The sequence below is a fragment of the Oryctolagus cuniculus genome, chromosome 2 (genome assembly GCF_051225735.1).
Source record: "Oryctolagus cuniculus isolate XC-2025 breed Fujian yellow rabbit chromosome 2, ASM5122573v1, whole genome shotgun sequence".
NCBI classification, from domain to species: domain Eukaryota; kingdom Metazoa; phylum Chordata; class Mammalia; order Lagomorpha; family Leporidae; genus Oryctolagus; species Oryctolagus cuniculus.
This window is the reverse complement of record NC_142868.1, coordinates 104,370,530-104,393,440: the sequence shown is the minus strand read 5'-3', so window position 1 is coordinate 104,393,440 and position 22,911 is coordinate 104,370,530. Positions and strand designations below refer to the sequence as shown.

At 46.7% G+C, this 22,911-nt stretch overlaps 1 protein-coding gene across 1 annotated transcript in view; it reads right to left on the bottom strand.

Moving 5' to 3' along the window:
- The window catches only part of SEPTIN10 (septin 10), a 64,947-nt gene that overhangs the window by 1,568 nt on the left and 40,468 nt on the right, over positions 1 to 22,911 (bottom strand). The window contains 7 exon segments of the mRNA XM_070068664.2: positions 1,162 to 1,178; positions 1,180 to 1,349; positions 4,689 to 4,821; positions 11,265 to 11,433; positions 12,944 to 13,040; positions 16,705 to 16,866; positions 19,005 to 19,191. Coding sequence (XP_069924765.2) covers positions 1,162 to 1,178; positions 1,180 to 1,349; positions 4,689 to 4,821; positions 11,265 to 11,433; positions 12,944 to 13,040; positions 16,705 to 16,866; positions 19,005 to 19,191 — 935 coding nt within the window.

Below are 22,911 nucleotides of genomic sequence, written 5' to 3'. Positions count from 1 at the left end.
CACCGGAGGCTTGCAAAATCATCTTGCCTGGCCCTGCCACAGCCATGGCAGGTGGGCCTCGGAATTCATGAACTCTACAGTGGGCTAATTTTTAAGTTGATGAGTCTGTATGGCCTGCAGATGTTATAAATACCCAAATGGCTCTCAGCAGAAAAAAAGGCTCCCCATCCCTGCACTGAAAGATCACACATGAGAAACCTTCCTTTGTCCCCCTCAAAAATACAAAATGTATAGGCCAATTAAATCTACCCAAATAGCATGGGTTTGGTTTTCATATTTAAAAAACAAAGCCACCAAGGGCTGCTACTATCCTAACTCTGTGGAGCTGCGGTAGTCCGAACACGCTGGGCGTGAGACGGAAGCACTGAGAAATGGACCCGGGAGCGTTGCTCTGGGAAGCAGCACGGGAGGGCTTGACCGGAGGGGCCGGGGGAGGTGGAGCAAACAGACAAGGACCGGAGGAGCCTCCTCAACAGAGCCGTTCACACAGGAAAACGTCAGGACATTTTAATTAGGAGAAATGAAACGAGGGACACGAAGAACAGAAGCAGCAATTATCAACACGGAAAAATGAAACTTATTTTCTAAAACTTTGGTAACTTTAACACATACCCAAACCTACAAGCCTTGAGATTATCATCCAAATGCTACTCATGGCCGCCCCCTTGCACTGTGGCCCTCTCTACCTTCCTCTGCATCTTTACGTCCACCATTGGTTTCACAAGCTCTGACATCAAAGCACAGGAGTTCGAATCGATAGCCTGGTTCCCTTATTGAAATAAAAATTCTCACAGAATCAGTATCAGTAGAATTTGTTAAATGTTGCTTGTTAGATTTCTTATACAATACTAAGCCACGCCCACAGCACCCCAGCACGCACACACCTCCCATTCAATGACTCTCGGTGGGTCAGCGGGCACAGCTGCGTCCTGGAGCACCTACTGCCCCCTCCCACAGTGAGCAGACCCCTGACTTTCGCACTGGAATGCATTTTATTTTGCTCATTCATTCACTCATTCTTGCAAATATTCACTGAGCACCTAACACATGCGGGCTGGTGTTCCAGACGCTGGGCACAAGGAGCCGCGGGAGGCAATGCGGCAGGGTCCGGGTGGGGTGGGCTGGGCTGGGCCTCAGAGCGAGGGTGGGTGGGGGTCTTACTTCTTTCGGTCCTTGTCTTTCTTCAGGTTGCCACCCGACGCCACAAAGGACTGGTTCTGGTAAATCTCGGAGGTGGCTTTCCTCTTAGAGAAAGCGATTATTTCTTCTTCCAGAAACCTCCTCTTCTCCTCAAGCTTCATTCTCTCCTCTTGGTGAACTCTTTTAAGGTGCTCGAATTTGGCCTGCAGCTGTGAAACAGAAGTGCAATTCCTGCAGGTGACACAGTGTGGCAGCACACACACACACACACACACACACACTGAAGCTCACGGCTTAATTTTTAAGTGCGTTCCCATGCAAAAATGCTCCACTCAAATCCTATAAAAACCATACTTTTTAAAGCTTCTGAACAAGACTCAGTTTAGTTTTTAAAATATTTGATCTTTCTGTAGAGTATCTATTTTCTCTTTACATTCTCTCCACAAAGGCCCTTAAACTTCTTTGGTCCACACTCACTAAAAAGAAGGGACAGAAAATAAAGGGATGTCTCAAAAAGAAGACAAAACAAGCTCTTCTTTTCCAAATGAAGAAAACATGTGCCATGAAACAGGTTTTGAAAATTACGCTGGTGAACCCTACTGGAAAGCAGGTGCATTTATGTCAAGAACCCTGAGAAGCAGATTCAAGAAAGCGCTCTGATCTCTGCCTAAAAGCAGGACATAAATTTTACAAAGACAAAAGGTATCCTGGGGCTGGCACTGTGGCAAAGAGGGTTAAGCCACAGTCTGCGATGTCAACATCCCGCACGGTGCCAGTTTGGGTCCCAGCTGCTCCATTCCCATCCAGCTCCCTGCTAGTGCACCTGGGAAAGCAGCAGAAGCTGGCCCAAGTGCTTGGACCCCTGCACCCACATGGGAGACCCAGATGTAGCGCCACATTCCTGGCTAAGCCTGGCACAGCCCTGGCTGTTGTGGCCATGTGGGAGTGAACCAATGGGTGGACGATGTCTCTGTCTCTCCCTTTCTCTGTAATTCTGCCTTTCAAATATATAAATCTTAAAACAAACAAAGAAAAAACCAAAACAACAACAACAACCCACAAAGGCATCCTGCCCACCTCCGACCCAGGGAAAACACTTTAACACTGAGAACAACCTTGGACCCCTCTGGGCCTGGAGAAGGCACAGGAAGGACCAACTGTCAGTTATGGGCCTGATAACCTACTTAACACTTCCAATGCGCGGCTAGGAACACCAGTCACCCGGGAGCCCCACTGCCCCAACCACTGCCCCGGGGAGTTAAGGCCCCACCCCCAGTCCTCTGGCGTCCACAGGGAAACCCTCAGGACAGCACAGGACAGGGTAACTGGATGGTTCCACAGCCATGCTTGTCTATCCTCGAGTTCCCCTCCCCTGGCACAGCTCACAGAGAAGCCAGTAAGGAGATGAGACACTTGAAACACATGCCAAGTTCTGCATAGCAGATCAAACAGTCCAGGCACCAGGAAGTAGTAGGTGAACCTGGTTTAATTGTGGTTTACCTCAACACAACAACAAAAGCCTAGGGACCTGAGCAGACTTCATGTGAAATCAGCCACAGGCCACGTGTCCAACCACACACAGCATCTAGAGTCTGAGGCACGGCATCTGGAGTCTACAGCAACAAAGAGAACATTTTTTTTTTCCTGTTTTCTGGTTCAGTTAGATAAACCTCAGGTAGCATTTTCAGCTAAGGGCAACAACCTAGAAAAGATGGTATCTACTAGCTGAGGAATATTTCACTAAAAATCAGAGGTGAAACGTAGAAACCAGACAGCTAAACTCCAGCTAACGATGCAACAGATGATGGCTCAAACAGTTGAGTTCCTGCCACCCATGTGGGAGACACAGACAAGCTCCTGGCTTTGGCCTGGCCAAGTCCTGGCCATGGTGGGCATGTGGGGAGTGAAATAAATAAGTACAATCAGTTAACTTTGAAAACCTGCATGTTCCGAACATGGAACAATTATCCTTTGGGCCAGCGGGTCTCTGGGAAGTCTTCAGTGGGAGACCAGGCTGCGGGGGAACCTAAGACTGTTTTATTCCAGAGGACACCTTTTCAGAGAAGCACCCGTTTCCCAGTCTTTCCTTATTTAAACCGCTCTCCCTTTAAGACGGTAAATGTGTGCGTTTCAGGGCGGGCCTCCTGTAGCTGTCATTCAAAGAAATGGTAGCAATCCAAGGCAAGTCGGAGCTCTCTGAGAAGGTGCGCCCTGTAATCGGGGAGAGGCTGGATACTTCTTATGCATTATTCAAATACCCTGAAAGGCCTCTTCACACTTCATGCACCACGTTCACCCAAACTTCCTGCAAAACTAAAGAGGAAAAACATTTAAAAATGGCCACTTGGTGAGATTATGGTATCCCTATTAATTTTCTTAGGGTTGGGGAGGAACTCAGGTAGTCTACTTTCACTTTTCTGTTGTTTGAACCGTTTCAAAATAAAATATAAAAATTCAAATTATAAATAAAATGAGTAGACTTTTACTTTCACAAAACCATTTCCTGTGAGGTTTATTTAACAGCAAGCACTACAAAGATACTTGAAATTAAAAAGCCTGCAAAATTAAATTACAGGGACCTTTCCTGGCACGCACACCATCGAGTTCGTCTGTGGAACACTTCTGTCCTCTCTTGGGAACTCCCTTGGGCAGTCAGGTGATTCTCATCTGACGCAGCCCTTTACTCTAAGTCACCACTGCTGGTGCGTCTACAGGTCTACAGACAACAGCCTGACTCAGATGCACCTAGAAGCACTGCTTGAAGGACCTGGATAGGAGCAAACAAGCTGTGGAAGCTCACTGGTGATGTCTTCCTTGGCTGTGTCATCTAGACCGCACATCTGCATCCAAAGAGCCTGAGTTCAGCTGTGAAGACCAGCTGCTCCACAGCTCGCAGTCACCCAATCTCATGGCAAACGGCCCCAACAGTTCTCAACACAGGCTCCAACAAGCCACAGCTAAGGTTTTTCATTTACGGTATATTTAAAACATGTCTTAGTAACCTAGTTTATTTTAAGTTTCTGGCAAATGATTTTAGATGAAAGAATAGTTACTCAAAAGGCCAAGATTTTAACTTGATTCATTCACATCATGAATTTTTTAGTCTATATCCAAACACTACTTTTATATATATATATATATATATATATTAGAGGCAGAGGAACCGACAGAGAGATGAAGACAGAGACAGAGGTCTTCCATCCACTGGTTCACTCCCCAAATGGCTCTAACAGCCAGAGCCAGGCTGATGTGAAGCCAGGAGCCAGGAGCCAGAAGCTTTTTCTGGGCCTCCCGTGCGGGTGCAGGGACCCAAGCACTTGGGCCATCCTCTACTGCTTTCCCAGGCCACCAGCAGAGAGCTGGATTGGAGAGGAGCAGCCAGGACTTGAACCGATGCCCATGTGGGATGCTAGAGCCACAGGAGGAGGCTTAGCCTACTACGCCACAGTGCCAGGGCCCCCAAACACTACTTTTTTAAAGGACAAGGGCTTCCCAATGCATCTTCCACCTAAAGAACCAACGGAATCACAGCGGGCAGCCGCACTTGCCTCCTTCTCGGCCTCTTTCAGTATGGCCTCTTTCTCCTTCACTCGCTGCACAAACATCTGCTTCATCTCCTCTTCCTTCCTCTGGCGCTCACCATGCAGCTCGTGTCTTTTGGCTTCATAGGTCTCCTGAAGACTGAAGAGTTATCCGTGTTATTCTCAAGTTCGAAAGATCACGTAGCACACAGCTCGCAGCACACGGCATACATGTAAGTACTGGTGTTTTCTGACCTACAGCAACCCCAAACAGGCAATTTCCTGCAACACGAGATGAAACACTGCCAGTCCTACAGCTGACACTGACTATTACAATTGAAAAATATTGGTTTAACAGTTATTACACAAGGAATACCCCCATGCATTCAAACATGCTCCTTTTTCCATCTTTGTTAGCTGGCTTCCCTGTTATCTTGAAATCTTGAAGTGTTCCCTTGCCCTATCTAGTAATCTCATTGTGTTTCTAATCTCAATCACCTCTGGGCTGCTAGTTCCTTTCTTCCACTTGGTTCTTCTTGCCACTCCTAGATTTTACACCTACACAGAAAACAGACCTCATTTTTCCTCCTAACATTACCATTCCACTTCCTACAGAACAAGGTGCCACCTCCTTTAAGCAGGACTAAAATAATCCAACACTTTGCAATCTGGCTCTCACCAAATGCATCCAGCCCCTGCAGGTTCCAGCCACAACTTCCTCACTGCTCCAGAAGCACACCTCACCTTTCAGGCGTGATTACTGTTTCTCCCACTTCCTACACCCGTTCTCCCTTCCCACCCTCTTCTACTACTCTGCTCGATCCCTCAAGACCAAATTCAGATGCAACTGCTATAATGGCATCCTCATGCGCCCCAGTTGGAAGTAATTCCTTGTCTCACTGCCATGGCACTTACATCCTGCCCAACTCTACCTGCTAATGCGCCTGGGAAAGCAGTGGATGATATCCCAAGTGCATGGGCCCCTGCACTCATGTGGGACACGTGGAGGAGGCTCTGGGATCCTGGCTTTTGCCTGGCCCAGTCCTGGTCACGGAAGCCTTTTGGGGAGTGAATCAGTGAATGGAAGATTGTGCTCTCTCTCTCCTCCTCTCTGTAACTCTGCCTTTCAAATAAATTAAAAAATTATTTTTTAAAGTACAAGTGCTAGATTTTAATAAAACATTGTTATCATTTTTAACCCTTACTATCCTTTAAATGTACTCAAGTTAGTTTGCTCATCTGGACTTTTATTTATTTTTTTGTTTTGTAAGGCAGAGAGAAAGAGAAAGAGACACTTCTCATCTACTAGTTCACTCCTCAAGTGCCCGGGAACGAGAAACTCAACCTGGGTCTCCCACTGTGAGAAGCAGGGACCCAACTACTTGAGCCACCAGCTGATGCCTCCCGTGGTCCATTAGCAGGAAGCTGGAGCCAGAAAGCGGGCCCAGGCACTCCAATAGGGGACGTGGGTGTCCCACACAGCATCTTAACTGCTGCACCAAATGCCAGCCCCTCAAAAATTCTAAATGATAAAATATTTTTAAAGAGGTGATTATGTGTGGGAAAGAGATTAGTTATATTAATCTGAAATGATTAAACTTCAGTATTTAAAATATTATAAAACATGTTTTGTATAAACAACTAATATAAAACTTTAAGAGTAAAATGTCATTTACTCGGTCCTTATGACAAGCAATGATCAGTTCTGATGATGAGGACACCAACTCTGATTCCACAAAACCACACAGTGAAACAGGAATGGGCAACCAGCAGTGGGGAGAGCTGGGAAGTAAGGACAGATGACCGTCACCCTAACAAGGGTCAGTTTAGTTTCTTTAATTGCTAGTTAGACCTCATCCTGGGGCACAGATTTTATATGCAGACCAAATTATACTGACTAACAAAGTAAATGGCAAACAGTCCCCAGAATGTAACTTCTTGAAACTAGAAAAAAATAAAAGCTGCCTAACTTACCAGGCTATAATGATCAACAGAAGCCTTATCAAATCATTAATTCACAAATGAGAAAGCAGAGCAGGCGCCACCCTCACGATGAGATCTGGCCCCCACCCTTCTTGCTTGTCCTCTGCAAGTAACCTCAGGTACCACCCCTCCCAGTCTGCAGCCTAAATCGACAATCCCACTCCGCCTCTCTGGTTTCTACACTGCATCTCATCAGTGAGCAGATGCATCCCAAACTGAGGAAAGACTCAACAAACAGATGTGATGGGCAATCTATGATTCTTTTTAAAGATACATTTATTTATTTGAAAGGAAGATTAAGAGAGAGGCAGTGGCAGAGTGGAGAGGGTGGGGGGAGGGAGGGAGGGAGGGAGACAGAGGGAAAGGGAAAGGGAGAGGGAGAGGGAGAGGGAGAGGGAGAGGGAGAGAGAGAGAGAGAGAGAGAGGTCTTCCATCTGCTGATTCACTTCCCAAATGGCCTCAATGCCCAGAGTTGTGCCAGTCTGAAACCAGGAGCCAAGAGCTTCTTCTGGGTCTCCCACCTGGGTGCAGGGGCCCAAGGATTTGGGCCATCTTCTACTGCTTTCCCAGGCCACAGCAGAGAGCCGGATTGGAAGAAGAGCAGCTGAGACTCAAACCAGCGCCCATATGGGATGCCGGCCCTGCAGGTGGTGGCTTTACCTGCTATGCCACAGTGCTGGCCCCGATCTATGATTCTTGATTGACTTATCCCATCCTTTGGGATGCTGCCCAGTGGCACAATTCATCAGTTTCACTTCCACTCAAAAGAGACAAGGATGTGACCTAACTTGGGCCTACTGCATACTCCTGGCCTGGAGTATGAATCGTGAGCACAGAACAAAAGGGTGATTTCAGTTCATTCACTCCACTCCAGAGATACTGTCTGTTCTCAGTCTTCCCCTGAACCCACCCAGTCCTGGCCGTGTAGCCCGCCAACACTGCTCTTCTTGTTTAACACACCTCGACCTCCAGTATTTCCAAAGAACTTGAAGGCAGCATTTCTGCACTTGGGCAGCACACACCTTGTCTTCCAAGGTTTTCCTTCGCCTGCCCGACCCTCCTCATGCTCTCCTAGCTATCCACCCAGCTGACCAACACTAGGCTGTCTCAAGCCGTTACTGAGGACCTGTCTTTCCAACTGTGCTTCTCTGTCTAGGCAATCCTGTTCCTGCCCATATTTACCATCTGAACGCCCAGGACTTCTCCTGAGTACTTGATTCACAAGAAACTAAGCCAACAGACCCAAGGCAAGCTCACGCTCTCTACCATGCCTCCACTGCCACCCTTCACTGAGACCTAGCTAGCACTCCTTCAGCAATCTGCCTTGGCAGATGGGACCACCATCCTCCTCACCAACGAAACCACAAACCCAGAGGAGCAGCAGGCTCCTTCTAGCATCTTCTGGCATGTCCTGCTGTTTCCCCCATTTACTACAGCTGAAAATATCACTGCTTCAAGGATATCTAACCTAATTTTCTGGCTTACATTAGGACCCTCCCATGTCTACTTCTCTAGATGTACAGATCACAACTATAATTTACTATACAATTTGGTGTTTAATTTTGGTTTTCCAATAAGAATGTAAACTTCATGAGAGCCAGGGATATATTACATCCCCAGCACATAACTCAGAATCTTGCAAATAATAGAAACTTTAAAGATATTTATGGGCCTGTGCAGTGGCGTAGTGGGTAAAGCCACTGCCTACGACACCAGCATCCCATGTGGGTACTGCTTTGTCCCAGCTGCTCCACTTACTACCCAGTTTCCTGTTAACAGCCTGGGAACAGCAGCTGAAGATGGCCCCAGAGCCTGAGTTCCTGCCTCCTACGTGGGAGACCCGAATGGAGCTCTTGGCTCCACCCTGGCCCAGCACTGGCCGTTGTGGCCATCTAGGGAGTGAACCAGTGGAGAGAAGATCTCTCTCTCTCTGTAACTCTTTCAAATAAAACTTTTAAAAAAACTTTATGATTTTAGCAAATACTATTTACTACTGACTCCCAAATTACTATCTCACCCCTAACTTTCCTCCAAACTTCTGATTCATTTGTTATAACTTAGCCAAATTCCTTGCCAGAATTATTTAATAAACAGTTTAAACTTAACATTTCTGAGAACTATTGATTACCAGCCCAACCCCTAAAATCTCCCCTTTTCGTCTTGCTCATATCAATAAACGTTACCACCTTCACCTTGAACCTTGGGTCAAAATGGTGACTAAGGTCACCCTTGATTCCTCTTTTTCCTTTATATTCCATATCCAAAAGAATTCATCAGTAAGCCCTACAGATGACGGGTCCTAAACACACTCCACCCTCTAACTCTGCTCCCTTGTCTGACCTTCCATGTCTCATTCCTGGACCACTGCGGTGGCCTCCTGCTTGGCCTCCACACTTCCCCTTGTGAATGCCCCCTATACTCTCTTGTCCACATGGGGCTAGTTTCCTTTTCCCACCCTCACCCCAGAGGCTCTGTGTAAGCAGGTCTCTATCTACCTGAGCCATTGTACATACATACCCAGTTATTTGCATGCTGAGCAGATGGTAAACAAACAAGAATTATTTGTTGAATGAATGGGAATTTTCTTTTGCTTTTTAAATTTCTTATTTATTCGAAAGGCAGAAAGAAAGACAAGGGGGAGAGACAGAAACAGAGACAGAGAGAGCTTCCATCATGCAGTTCACTCTCCAAACACGTGGGCCTCCCAGGCTATGTAACAGTGGGAAGGAAGCTGCAATAGGAAGTGAGCTGGGACTTGAAGCCAGGCACTCTGATATGGGCATGTGGGGGTCCATGCAGCATTTTAAGCAATACACCAAATGCCCAATCTCTGAATGGAAATTTTAAAATGCAGACCCCCAGGGTGCACCCCTGAGAATTCTGCACCATTCTGAATTCTTCATGTTGGGGCAGCTGATGATGAACCTGCAAGGAAACCCAGATCCCTTTTCTTGGGGAGTCCCTCAAAGCTTTCCCACTTACTCTCAGTGTCTGCTTCAGGGCACAGGGAACCGAGAGCTGGAAGAAGGAAGTGAGGCCTCCCTGGGAAACCTCAGACCATCTTTAATGACTGAAAAAGCCGCCAAGTGACCAGAATTACTGGCCCACAACCTGCAGTATAACATGCCTGAATTTGGTAAAGGGGGTCAAGTACAAACAATTCTTAATGCACTGTACTATCAGAAATGAGAACACTAATTAAATTTGCAGCTTGAAAACATTAAAAAAAATGGACTTCATCCATGACTAAATCTTGCAACAGCAGCACTGATTCAATGCCCTTCTCCTCTTCCCTTTGTGTTGATGTCAGTGCAAACGCTAACAGCCTGGGAAATGACTGACAGCAAATAACAAAATGAAAGAAGTCTGCCTCCTGGAGTTCAAAAAAGTGTCCTGACGTTCTCATGCTTTCCTTCACGCAAAAACTGTTCTGGGACACTCTATTGAATCAAAGGTTTTTATTTTTATTTTTAAGGTTTCTTTATTTGAAAGGCAGAGAATCAGACAGTGAGGGAATGACAGAGGAGTGGGGGGAGAGAGAGACAGATCTATCTGCTGGTTCACTCTCCCCTCCCCAAAGGACTTTAACAGCCAGGACTGGATCAGGCCAAAGCCAGAAGCCAGGAACTCCATTGGATCTCACACATGACTGGTAGGGGCCCAAGCACTTGAACTATCATCCACTGCCTTCCCAGGTACATGCGCAGGAAGCTGGATCAGAAGCAGAACAGCCAGGCACTGAATGGGCACTCCGGTACGGGATGCAGTGTTGCCAAGTGGTGGCTTAACCCACTGCCCCACAACATCAGCCTCTCAACAGCAGAGACAAGAGTACAGTAAGAGAAGGCTTCTATCTGTTGGTTCATTCTCCAAACATCCACAATGGCCAAGGTTGAGCTGACGCCAAAGCTGGGAGCTAGGGACTACGCAGGTGACAGGAACACCTATCACCTCTGCCCCCCAGGGTGTACATTTACAGGAAGCTAGAATCAGGATCCAAATCTAAAAACTGAATGTGGGCTTAACTACAAGGTCAAAGGTTGAATGCCCTTTCTCACAAATCAGATTTGATTTAGTATATTAAAGACTGTAATTTCATGTATACATGTCTTAAAGTGACCAAAGGAGTTTATAACGATACTGAATGCTGTAATCACTGAGAGAGAAGGTCTTCAGGTTCTAAAATTCTTATAACCACATTGCACTGCTGCAAGATTCCCTTCAAGTGTTTTCATTCTTCAGCAAGACCTTTGGCTGAGTTCCAGGCATTCCAAAACTTCAAGAGGCTAGAAACCAACTGACAATGTTTTAATCTACTTAACATAATCTGCATTACAGTTAGCCTTGGTGGTAATAGCTAAACACACTTGCATCTATTTCAAATAAATACAAAATGAAACCTAACACAAGGGCTTTTTCTCCCTTCAGGTATGCATGCCGGCCAATACTGAAGCGGTGGGCTGCTGCCTTCTGTTCTTCCTTCTACTGTCCTCTTCTGGGCCAGACAAGGACTTCGAGACGACGGCAAGTGACTCAAGCAGCACGGCTCTTCACTGTCAGACGACTCCACTGCACGCTCTCCGCATCAGCGTGACCTTGCGGCCTTCCGCGCCGGCTTACCTGACGGGCTTGTTCCCGGGGCCGACGTCTGTAAAGCCCATCTCCTCCAGCTTGCAGCGCCGGTACAGCTCGTAGTGCCGGCTGTGCGTCTGCTCCCGCAGGTCCTCCATGTTTGTGCAGATGAGCATCTCCCGCAGCTTGACGAAGTCGCAGTGGTTCTCGTTTTCCACTAGCCAGAAGAAATGAAAAGAAAAACAAAACAAAACACTGGTTTTTATTTCCGGCACACAATCAGTGTTTGCTGAATGAACAGATAAATGAAAACACAGGTGAAATAACAAAGAATGATGGGGCCAGCGCTGTGGCGTAGTGGGTAAAGCCACCGCCTGCAGGGCCGGCATCCCATGTGGGCGCTGTTTCGAGTTCTGGCTGCTCCACTTCCAATCCAGCTCTCTGCTGTGGCCTGGGAAAGCTGTAGAAGATGGCCCAAGTCCTTGGGCCCCTGCACCCACGTGGGAGACCCAGAGGAAGCTCTGGCTCCTGGCTTTGGATGGGCGCAGCTCTGACCGTTGCAGCCAATTGGGGAGTGAACCAGCAGATGGAAGACTTCTCTCTATATACCTGCCTCTGCCTCTCTGTAACCTTGCCTTTCAAATAAATAAATCAATCTTAAAAAAAAGAGAGATTTATTTATTTATTTGAAAGGCAGGGTTACAGAGAGACAGAGATCTTCCATCTGCTGGTTCACTCTGCACATGGCTGCTATGCCGGACTGGGCCGGGCTAACAACAGGGCCAGGAGATTCTTCAGGGTCTTCCACATTACTGCAGAAGCCCAAGCACCTGGGCCATGTTCAGCTGCTTTCCCAGGTCATCAGCAGGGAACGGGATTGGCAGTGGAGAAGCCGGGACTGGAACCGGTGCCCACATCGGGTGCTGGTGTCACAGGCAGTGGCTTGATCCACTATCCCATGGCACAGCCCCAATTTAACTTTTTAAATTGGCTGACTGGTTTGTTCTGGGAAGAGTTGGCAAGACTTTGACCAATAAAAATATATACATTTACAAGACTGTCTATTCTGCCCTGTAGTTAGGTGCTTCTCACCTTCTGACATCACCAGAGACACAACTGAGTGTGGCACGACCCAGCCTCTACGACCCATTTATGTAAGACACAACCAGTCCTCCGACAAGGCGGACTCCCAAACAGCCAGCACTTTTTTTGCAGAATGTGTCACAGGCGAATTGAAACTCCCGGGCAACACAGAGACCGCCAGCCAGGGCCCGTGTGTCCCCTTTACCTTGCACAACGCCCCAGGGGTACAGGCCCATGTGTCTCCTTTACCTTGCACAACGCCCCAGGGTACAGGCCCATGTGTCTCCTTTACCTTGCACAACGCCCCAGGGGTACAGGCCCATGTGTCTCCTTTACCTTGCACAACGCCCCAGGGGTACAGGCCCATGTGTCTCCTTTACCTTGCACAACGCCCCAGGGGTACAGGGCCATGTGTCCCCTTTACCTTGCACAACGCCCCAGGGGTACTGGGCCATGTGTCCCCTTTACCTTACACAACGCCCCAGGGGTACAGGCCCGTGTGTGCCCTTTACCTTGCACAACGCCCCAGGGGTACAGGCCCGTGTGTCCCCTTTACCTTGCACAACGCCCCAGGGGTACAGGCCCGTGTGTCCCCTTTACCTTGCACAACGCCCCAGGGGTACAGGCCCATGTGTCCCCTTTACCTTGCACAATGCCCCAGGGGTACTGGCGAGCTTTGACCATCTTACTGCCGACTTTCACCTCGTCCATGCTTCCTACAACAGCAAAAGGCAAATGTCCCTGGAAGAGAACCACATCAGTCACATGTCTGCATGACAGCGTGACCGGAGACTAGCTAGAAGACAAGTAAACAGTAGAGGACACTTTATTAGGTGACAGACCAATGAAGGGCAAATGGTACGCTGTGCATTGGACTGTAAACCTCGGCAGTGAATCTGTGCTGACTGTGCTAGAACAGGCATTTTTGAGCTCTCTATTCCCTGAGCATCCCTTACATGCAAGGTCTTATCCTGCTGGGAATAGAGGAAAAAAGGAAGGATTTTAATAAATATCATTTCCCTCAGTATTTTCTTTGCACAAAGATAAAGTTGAGGAAATTACACAGAGCTTGAATGTACTTCAAAAAGTTCAAGATACTGCTTAGGAAGCCCGCATCCCACAGGGACCCTGGCTTTGCTCCCTATTCCAGTTTCCTGTTAATGCGTACCTGGCTTTGTCCTAGCCCAGCCCTGGCTCTTGCGGGCACTTGGGGAGCAAACCAGATTTGAGTTCTCTGTTAGTCTGTATGTCTCTCTCTGCCTTTCAAAATAAACAAACACGGGCAGGGGTTGAGGTGTAGTGAGTAAAGCTGCCACATCATCCCACATAGGTGCCGGCTGGAGACCCCGCTGCGCCCCTTCTGATCAGGCTCCCTACTAATGGCCCGGGAAAGGAAGCGAAAAATGGCCCAAGTGCCTGGGCTCCTGCCGCACGTGTGGGAGATATGAAGCCCCTGGCTCCTGGCTGTGGCCTGGCTCTGCCCTTACCACTGGGGCTACTTGGGGAGTGAACCGGCAGATGGAAGATCTTTGTCCTTCAATCTCAATCTCTCTTTCTCTCTACCTCTATCTCTGTAATTCTTACTTTCAAATAAATAAATAAACTTTAAAAAAAACTAAATTTATAAAGATACATTTTGGTATACAAAATTTTGAAATCCATGCATAATTTTTCATAATAGGCATTTTTCGTGAAGTTTTTTGAGAGCCCCTGTATGCATGGATTTCAAAATTTTCCACACCAAAATAAACTTACCTTTTAATTCCATCTTCTACCAACTTTTCCAAGTATTTTTGCATGTATAACCAAAATATACATTTAGTTGTGCACAGACATGCAGTACTGTTGGCATCATATTAGTACTAATAGTATGAGTCCCCAACTGGTGCTGCTGCGGGAACGGAGAGGCGAGATCACAAAGGCAGAAGGGCAGAAGCCCTGCTAGATCAGGAGGGATGGTGTAACGTGATCAGGAGCCGGAGAACGAGTGATAGGGGATAAACCGGCAGGCACAAGCCCTTTATGCAACTCTAACCTACCTGTCAAGCCACATGCCTTTCCCAGGATGCACCTGCTTCATCTGGGACCTAAGAGGGTCCTCCATGAAACTACGGATATTAAGCGTCACATGGAGCTAGTGGAAGTGTCCCATAATCCCCAGGCGGCTTCATACCTGCAGAAGCGCCATCCCTTACTCCCGACCTCATAAAAGAGGCGGACAGCAGGGGGACGCTCTCTCTCTTTGGACCAGAGCTGGAGTGCTGCACAGAGGTGCCTTCTGTCTCCTGCTCCCTTCAGGCAATCCTGTGGCTCACTCAGAATGAGTATTTCTCCATGTGTGGCAATTTAGACTCACGTGTGTATAGGTATATCCACTTTCTCACATTTTCAATACATTTTTTTAGATTTATTTATTTATTTCAAAAGCGGGGTTACAGAGAGGCAGAGGCAGTGATTCACTCAACAGATGGCCTGGGCCGATCTGAAGCCAGGAGCCAGGAGCTTCTTCCAGGTCTCCCACACAGGTGCAGGGACCCAAGGACTTGGGCCATCTTCTACTGCTTTCCCAGGCCACAGCAGAGAGCTGGATCAGAAGTGGAGCAGCTGGGACTTGAATCAACACCCAAACGGGATGCAGATACTGCAGGCAGTGGCCTTACATGCTACACCACAGTGCCGGCCCCTTGAATACATTTCGTTATCACTTTTGCACCTTCTTTGTGTCTGCTCTTAGAATGCTCATCTTTTTGCGAAACAAAAGCCTGAAGTAAAAATTAATACACCCAAGCCCACATTACTAGCCCAGAAGGAGACTGTGACCAAAATGCTAGATTAAAGGGCAGGGAACAGACAGGTCTGTCTACAGCTGGGGATTAATAACAGGGGGAAAGTATCATTAAAAGTAGCAAGTACCGGCCGGCGCCGCAGCTCACTAGGCTAATCCTCCACCTGCGGTGCCGGAACCCCAGGTTCTAGTCCCAGTTGGAGCTGTCCACATTGCTCCTCTTCCAGTCCAGCTCTCTGCTGTGGCCCGGGAGTGCAGTGGAGGATGGCCCAAGTGCTTGGGCCCTGCACCCCATGGGAGACCAGGAGGAAGCACCTGACGCCTGACTTCGGATCAGCGCAGTGCGCCGGCCGCAACGCACTGGCTGTAGCAGCCACTTGGAGTGTGAATCAACGGAAAAAGGAAGACCTTTCTCTCTGTCTGTCTCTCTCACTGTCTAACTCTGCCTGTCAAAAAAAAAAAAGTAGCAAGTACCATGCTTAAAATTTAATAATTGATATTATTTAGTTAATTATGCCTTCCTGAAAAAATTATTCCAGGTGAGCACAAGAAATAGAATTAGATGTAAAGACAATTTTAACATGTAGGAAATAAGACCATTTGGTTTACATTAGGTTTTTATACATTTAGTTTAGGCATAATAATATAAATGGCACGTGAAAAATTAGAAAAGGCATTTAACAAATGTTAGGCATTTAACAAAAGTTAAATCATTTCATCTTCACAACAACTCTTGGAAGAAGTATAATGAACTAATTTTGTAGTTAACAGCCTCAGGAAGGTTATAACGCCCACAGGACACATAGGCAAGTCTGCCGGACTTTAAAACCCACGGTCCGTCAAAATAGAACCAGATATGTAAGAAAAATGTTAGCTCAATAAAGTAAAATAAGGAACTGAGTGAGTCATCCCCAATGACATTAAACTAAAAGTAAGGCAAATGTTTATTTTTGTTAAAGAGATTTTAAAAAAAATTAAGTAATTTTTACAAAAATATTTGAACGGCATCTAAAAGAGAGAGAGACAGAGACAAATAGACTGATCTTCCATCTGCTGGTCCACTCCTCAAATTCACACAAGCACTAGGGCTGGGTCAGGCAGCAGCCAGGAGCCCAGAACTCAGTCAAGGTCCCTACTACGGGTGGCAGGGATCTAAGCGTCTGACCCATCACCTGCCGCCTCTCAGGGTGTACATTAGTAGGAAACTAGAAGCAGAGCTAAGGGAGAATGAGTATAAAAACCAGCTCTGAGAGATCTCTTCAAACACGTGAGAGTCTAAAGCATTCCAAGGAAAGCTACGTAGTTTCCTCTTGTTTCCAAAGACGGGATCAAAAGGCATTTTTCCAGGCAACTGTCCCATGAAAGGTGCATCCCCATCATAAATGTACCACTTTATGTAGGCCAAAGAACAGACGAAAAAAAAAAAAGATGCCTAAGAATATATTCTCATTATACCTTTCCCAATACACACACACAAATCGTTTTTCATTCTGAACTTTGGGAAAATTCACCTTGTATAAGGTCCTTTTGGAAAACAAACATGAGCAGCAACATTACACATACATCACAGTTTTATTTCCCCCGCAGAACAGAAGGATTAACATGCAGCTAGGAGCTCACATTCATCGCAGTGTTGACTTTGGCAATGGTGTCGTCGTCTGTCGGGAACTGGTATATCTGGACGCCATTGCTGACCAGCTCACTCATGAGCTTGATCTTAAACTTCTGCAATTCAGTTTTAGAAATCGCATCTGCTTTGGCAATCACTGGTATAATGTTCACCTGTTAAGAAAATAACAGGTTATGTTAACAAAATAACATCATTGAGGGTTTGTTTTTTAATCATGTAGTCATTTTTTTCCCCAATCATAAAACCATTCAGTCTCTAACAATGAATTTTATTAACCCAGAACAGGGGGTTGGCAAACTATGTGCATCTTGCTGTTTTTTTCTTAAATTTTATTTATTTATTTATTTGAGAGGCAGAGCTATGGACAGAGAGAGGGAGAGACAGAGAGAAAGGTCTTCCATCCACTGGTTCACTCCCCAAATGGCTGCAACGGCCAGAGCTGAGCCGATGCAAAGCCAGGAGCCAGGAGCCAGAGCTTCCTCTGGGTCTCCCATGTGGGTGCAGGGGCCCAAGGACTTGGACTCCCTTCCTCTCCTTTCCCAGGAGCATCACCAAGGAGCTGGTGCCCACATGAGATGGCAGTGCTGCAGACGACGTCTTTACCTGCTATGCCACAGCACAGGCCCCTATAAATAGATTTATTGGAACATTACTAGGCCTAGTCACTAAAGTATTGTCTGTGGTTGGTTTCATGCTACAAGAGATGAGTAGTTGTCAGAAAGACCTGTGGATGGTCTGCAAAGTCCAAAGTACTTACTCGGTGGCCCCCTGTGGGAGAGGCGTGCTGCTCACCGTAATCTACTCACTGGCTGTCACTCTCCTGTATATATCCCCATATGGGGACAATCATTCTTGCACAAGCTGGCTTACCACTCCACAACTATTCAAAAGTACACTGACCTACGTGTGAAGTGCTCTCCCAGACTTCACGCTTTCCACATGCATTTCTACAGAGGAAGCAGGGACATCCAAGATACCCTTGTATGCCGAATCTTACGTTATAAAGTTCGGAGCCATTGTTAGGAAAGCTGCGTTTCCCACATCACTAGCGGATACAGAATAAGTCTAGAGACTTTTTTTTGTATAATAGTAAGTAGTCTTTTTTAAGATTATTTATTTGAAAGGCAGAGTTAGAGAGGGAGAAGCAGAGAGACAGAGATTTTCCATCCTTTGATTCACTCCCCAAATGGCTGCAAAGACTAGGGTTGTGCCAGGAGCTTCATCTGGGTCTCCCACGTGGGTACAGGGGCCCAGGAACTTGGGCCATCTTCTGTTGCCTTCCCAGGTGCATTGGCAGGGCGCAGGATCAGAAGTGAAGCAACTGTTGCCCATATAGTATTGTAGGTGGCAGCTTAATCCCCTACATCACAGTGCTGGCCCCAGTAAGTAACCTTTAATCACCTTTTAAACAAATATAAAAACCTGTAGCAAGTTAATACAGATAACATTTTTTTACAGCTCTATGAATTTATACATAGCTCCCAGGCTTGGAAGTTTTAAATGTAAGTTTTCTTGGTACGGTCTACATTGAAATATAATGTACTTTAATATGTGAAGAAACATTAAACCTTAATCTCTGTGAACAAAGTTCTTCCTCTCATGAGTGTCAAAGTAAATTTAGTGTCAAATAAATTCAAAATACAAATGCACATAATACCGAAGTTTTGGCATACAAGTCAGTCACTCAGAAGGGAAATGAGGCCGGCGCCGCGGCTCACTAGGCTAATCCTCCGCCTAGCGGCGCCGGCACACCGGGTTCTAGTCCCGGTCGGGGCGCCGGATTCTGTCCCGGTTGCCCCTCTTCCAGGCCAGCCCTCTGCTGTGGCCAGGGAGTGCAGTGGAGGATGGCCCAGGTGCTTGGGCCCTGCACCCCATGGGAGACCAGGAAAAGCACCTGGCTCCTGGCTCCTGCCATCAGATCAGCGCGGTGCGCCGGCCGCATCGCGCTGGCCGCGGCGGCCATTGGAGGGTGAACCAACGGCAAAGGAAGACCTTTCTCTCTGTCTCTCTCTCTCACTGTCCACTCTGCCTGTCAAAAAATAAATAAAAATAAAAAAAAATAAAAAAAAAAAAAAGAAGGGAAATGAATCGTACTGTTATGTTTCTTCTTTGCACTCATCTTCCGGACTCCAAGCTGAGTTTCTCCAGAAAATAAGCTAAGCAGGAAACTTACCAAACGCTTTAAAGATTCACAGAGTAAAACTATGACACAGACACATACTGTAAAGATATTTTAAGAGTGCAATATAAATAATAAAGTTTGGTAAGTTGACTGTTTTCCTAAACACACCTTGCTGTCTAGGTTCTTCATGGTTAAGAGGTCAAGCGTCTTTAGTGAGTGGCCCGTGGGAGAGATGAAGTAGAGGCAGACATGGATGCGCGAGTCGTGGTAGTTGAAGAGAGAGCGCTTAATTTTCAGTTCTTCTTGGAGATAGGCTTCAAATTGAGCATCTATGTAGTCAACTATTGGTTGGTAGCTGGAAGAAAATAAGTAGTTAAATATTTAATGTCACATACGCATGCTACCTTACAAGATTTTCACGCAGTTCTGAAGGTGGAAGTCTATATGACTTCATAGACAAAACATACCGTGCAGAATGCGTACACACAAAGGGGGGACTTCAGAATCATCCGGACAACCTGCACTTGTCAAGCACTGAGCTTGTCACCTTGTTCCCACATCTATTCACACACTGGCTCTCTTTCTGACAAAGGTTCCCATTCTTGCGGCTTGCTCTAAGAGGCGAGGACTCTCGTTTGTAAGCAGAGTGGTACATGCACGTCACTGAACTGACAACAGGCACCGGTCACGACTTCCCGCTTCTCACGAGACTTGAAAGGCATGGACAGCACTGTCAGGTGCAGGGCACACGCCAGCTGCAAGCCTCAGCCCAGCAATGCTGGCACAGCCTCCTTCTCACTGAACTCTGAAGAAGGGAGGCCATCACCCCCTGCGCTCAGAGTTCCTGCTCAGGCCACTCCCCCTGGAACATCACCTTCCCTCTGGCCGAGCCTACTCCTCCTCCAAATCAAACAGTGCAGGTGCAGAGTGTGGGTGCTGACACTGTCTCATATGGTTTATAACACTCCACACCATTCTAATACACTGCCTATGCAATCTACTACTCCACTGTTACCTAGCTCCATTCAACAAAATGAGTTTTTGAGTGAAACAAATCACAGCAAAGAGCTCCCTGCCAAATGCCCTAGATGGCAATGAGATCATCTCTTCAGCCCTACTCAGCCGAGACCGCGCCTGAACGCGCACAGCCTCCTCTTCTTCCAGGAAGTTGCCCGAGTACTCCAGTCCTTGAGGACCGTCACCGCTTCTGCACTCTCAGAATGCCCTGTTCTCCCTGCCAGATGATGAACAATGTGAGGACAGGCACAGTACCTTACGCTTCCCGTGTTCCACAAGAACTAGCACAATACCTTGAACACTGTAAGAACTCAATCCATTATCAGAGCGATCACTATGAACATCAGTGAGTGATTCTGGAAAATAGGGTTCCCTGTCCAAACTAACAAAATAGTAAAGATTAACCCGTAAGTACAGACTATACAAAAATTTAAAACAAACTTTTAGTTATGACCTGTATTTTTTACTTCTATTTATTACCTATAAAATAGGTCAGTAATATGACTTATTACATGATCTGATTAACCTTAAGCGTTCCTCTGTCTGAATGCTTTTCATTTCTGAAAGCCCATACAAAATGTTTGCTAACTAAATAATATGCCATTAGGAATTCCTCCATAGTATTTTCCCTAGGTTTTCATTTCCAGTGAACAGCAGTCTGATCCTTCCAATGAAAAGAAAGACACTGACTTCAAATACAAAAATCACATCCTTAAAAATATCAGTGGAGGGGCCAGCACTATGGCATGGTGGGCTAAGCCCCTGCCTGTAGCGCCGGCATCCTATATGGGCACCAGTTCTAGTTCCAGCTGCTCCTCTTCTAAATCAGCTCTCTGCTTATGGCCTGGAAAAGCAGTAGAAGATGGACCAAGTTCCTGGGCCCCTGCACCCACATTAGAAACCTGGAAGAAGCTCCTGGCTCCTAGCTTTGGATTGTCTCAGCTCCGGTGGTTGCAGCCATCTGGGGAGTGAACCAATAGATGGAAGATCTCTCTCTGTCTCACCCTCTCCTTGTTTGTAGCTCTGCCTCTCAAATAAATAAATAAAACCTTTAAATAAAATATCAGTGGGCTCATAAGGTGGCAAGGAATTAACCGACAGGTAAGCAGAGGCCTAGGAGGGGTTAGCGCGCAAAGGCGGGATCCAGGCGGAGGCTTCTTTTCGCATGTAAATTTTTATTAAGACATAGCCAAGTTCATTTGTTTATGTACTGTCTGTGGCTGCTTTCCTGCTACAATGGCAGAGCTGAGCAATTCAGACAGACTGTATGTCTTGTAAAGCTTATTATCTGACCCTGGGCAGAAAGTTTGTTGACCTCTGCACTAACACCATCAGTTATCCTGAAGAATGGCCCACACAAACCAGGTGGGAGTGTACTGAGAGACCCCGCCCCACACAGAGCTGAGAGCCTAACAGCCTACACCTTTAGGGTTGGGGGAACCGAAGATAAACCTACAATTCTTCCCTTGCCCTCAAGGGTCTGTGAGAAGGGCAAATAGGGGAAATGTAGGAAAGGAGGGGCAAAAAATAACATTCTTGGTAACTACTGACCACAGCGTCAGCCCTGAACATATCAGCTAGACACACAAGTTCACTCCCCTTCTTGCTGCTGGGAACACAGGATCAATGCCCAGAAGGGCTTAGCATAAGGCAATCCACATCTGGCCAAACGAAGACCTCCTTCATCTTCAGCCTCAAAACATCCCAACAAGTAACTGTCAAAGATCATGTCAACTACGATAAAAAATAAATAAATAAACGATCAGGGCTGGCACTGTGGTGTAGTGAGTGGGTAAAGCCACTGCCTATGACACTGGCATCCCATACGGGCAGCAGTTCATGTCCTGGCTGCTCCACTTCTCTGCTAATAATCCTGGGAAAGCAGCAGAAGATGGCCCAAGTGCTTGGGCCCTGCACCTGCATGGGAGACCAGGAGGGAGCGCCTGGCTGCTGGCTTCAGATCGGCGCAGCTCAACAGCTGCAACGCACCAGCTGTAGCAGCCATTTGGCGGGTGAACCAATGGAAGGAAGACCTTTCTCTCTGTCTCTCTCTCTCACTAACTCTGCCTGTCCAAAAAAAAAAGGCATAATAAATGAGAATCAAAATAAAAAACAAGGGCCTGCACTGTGGTACGGAGGGCTAAGAGGCTGCCTGTGACACTAGAATCCCAAACTGGAGGGCCAGCGTGTCCTGGCTGCTGTTTCAGATCCAGCTCCTTGCTAACGTGCCTGGGAAAGCAGCAGAGGATGGCCCAAGCCTGTGGGTCCCTACCACACACATGAAAGACCCCTACAAGTAAGACCTGGATGCAGCTGTGGGCTCCTGGCTTCAGCCTGAACCAGCCCCGGCCATAGTGGCCATTTGGGGTATGAATCAGCTGATGGAAAATCTCTCCCTCTCTCTTTCCCTATTATTTACATAAATAAATCTTTAAGAAAGAAAAAAGAAAAAATAAACATTAGTAGAACATCTACAAAAATACTGTACACTGGAGTTACATAATTTAATTTTAAAATAGAAATAAAATACAAACTTGAATACATATTCTAAGACTAGAAAACTATATGATCCTGTGAACTTGAGGAAGCCACACACAATGCACAGATTTGAAAATATAGTAACCCAAGGGAAAAACTCAAAGGATAATTTCAATAGATTAGAAATAGACAGCTGAGGGGTGAAATGAGACACCAGGAGTTAGGTCAAAAATAATTATCCAGAATGCAATCTATGGCAAGGGTCAGGGGGAGGGTGATTAAGGGCATTTGGTGCCGTGATTGAGACACTGCTTGACCTGTATCAGACTTCCTGGGGCAGAGTCATGCCCCACTGCTGCCTGCTGTGTGTGCCCTGGAAGGCAGCAGGCAATGATTCAAGTACTTGGTGGTAAGACCTGGGTTCTCCTGGCTTCAGCCTGGCCGAGCCACGCTGTTGTAAGCATTGTGAGTGAACCAGCAGATGGCAGATATCTGCATCTGTTCCTCTCTTTGTTTCCCAAATAAAATGAATATAGACTTTTCTAATAAATTAAAAAATTTACAGGGAGACACAAAAGAC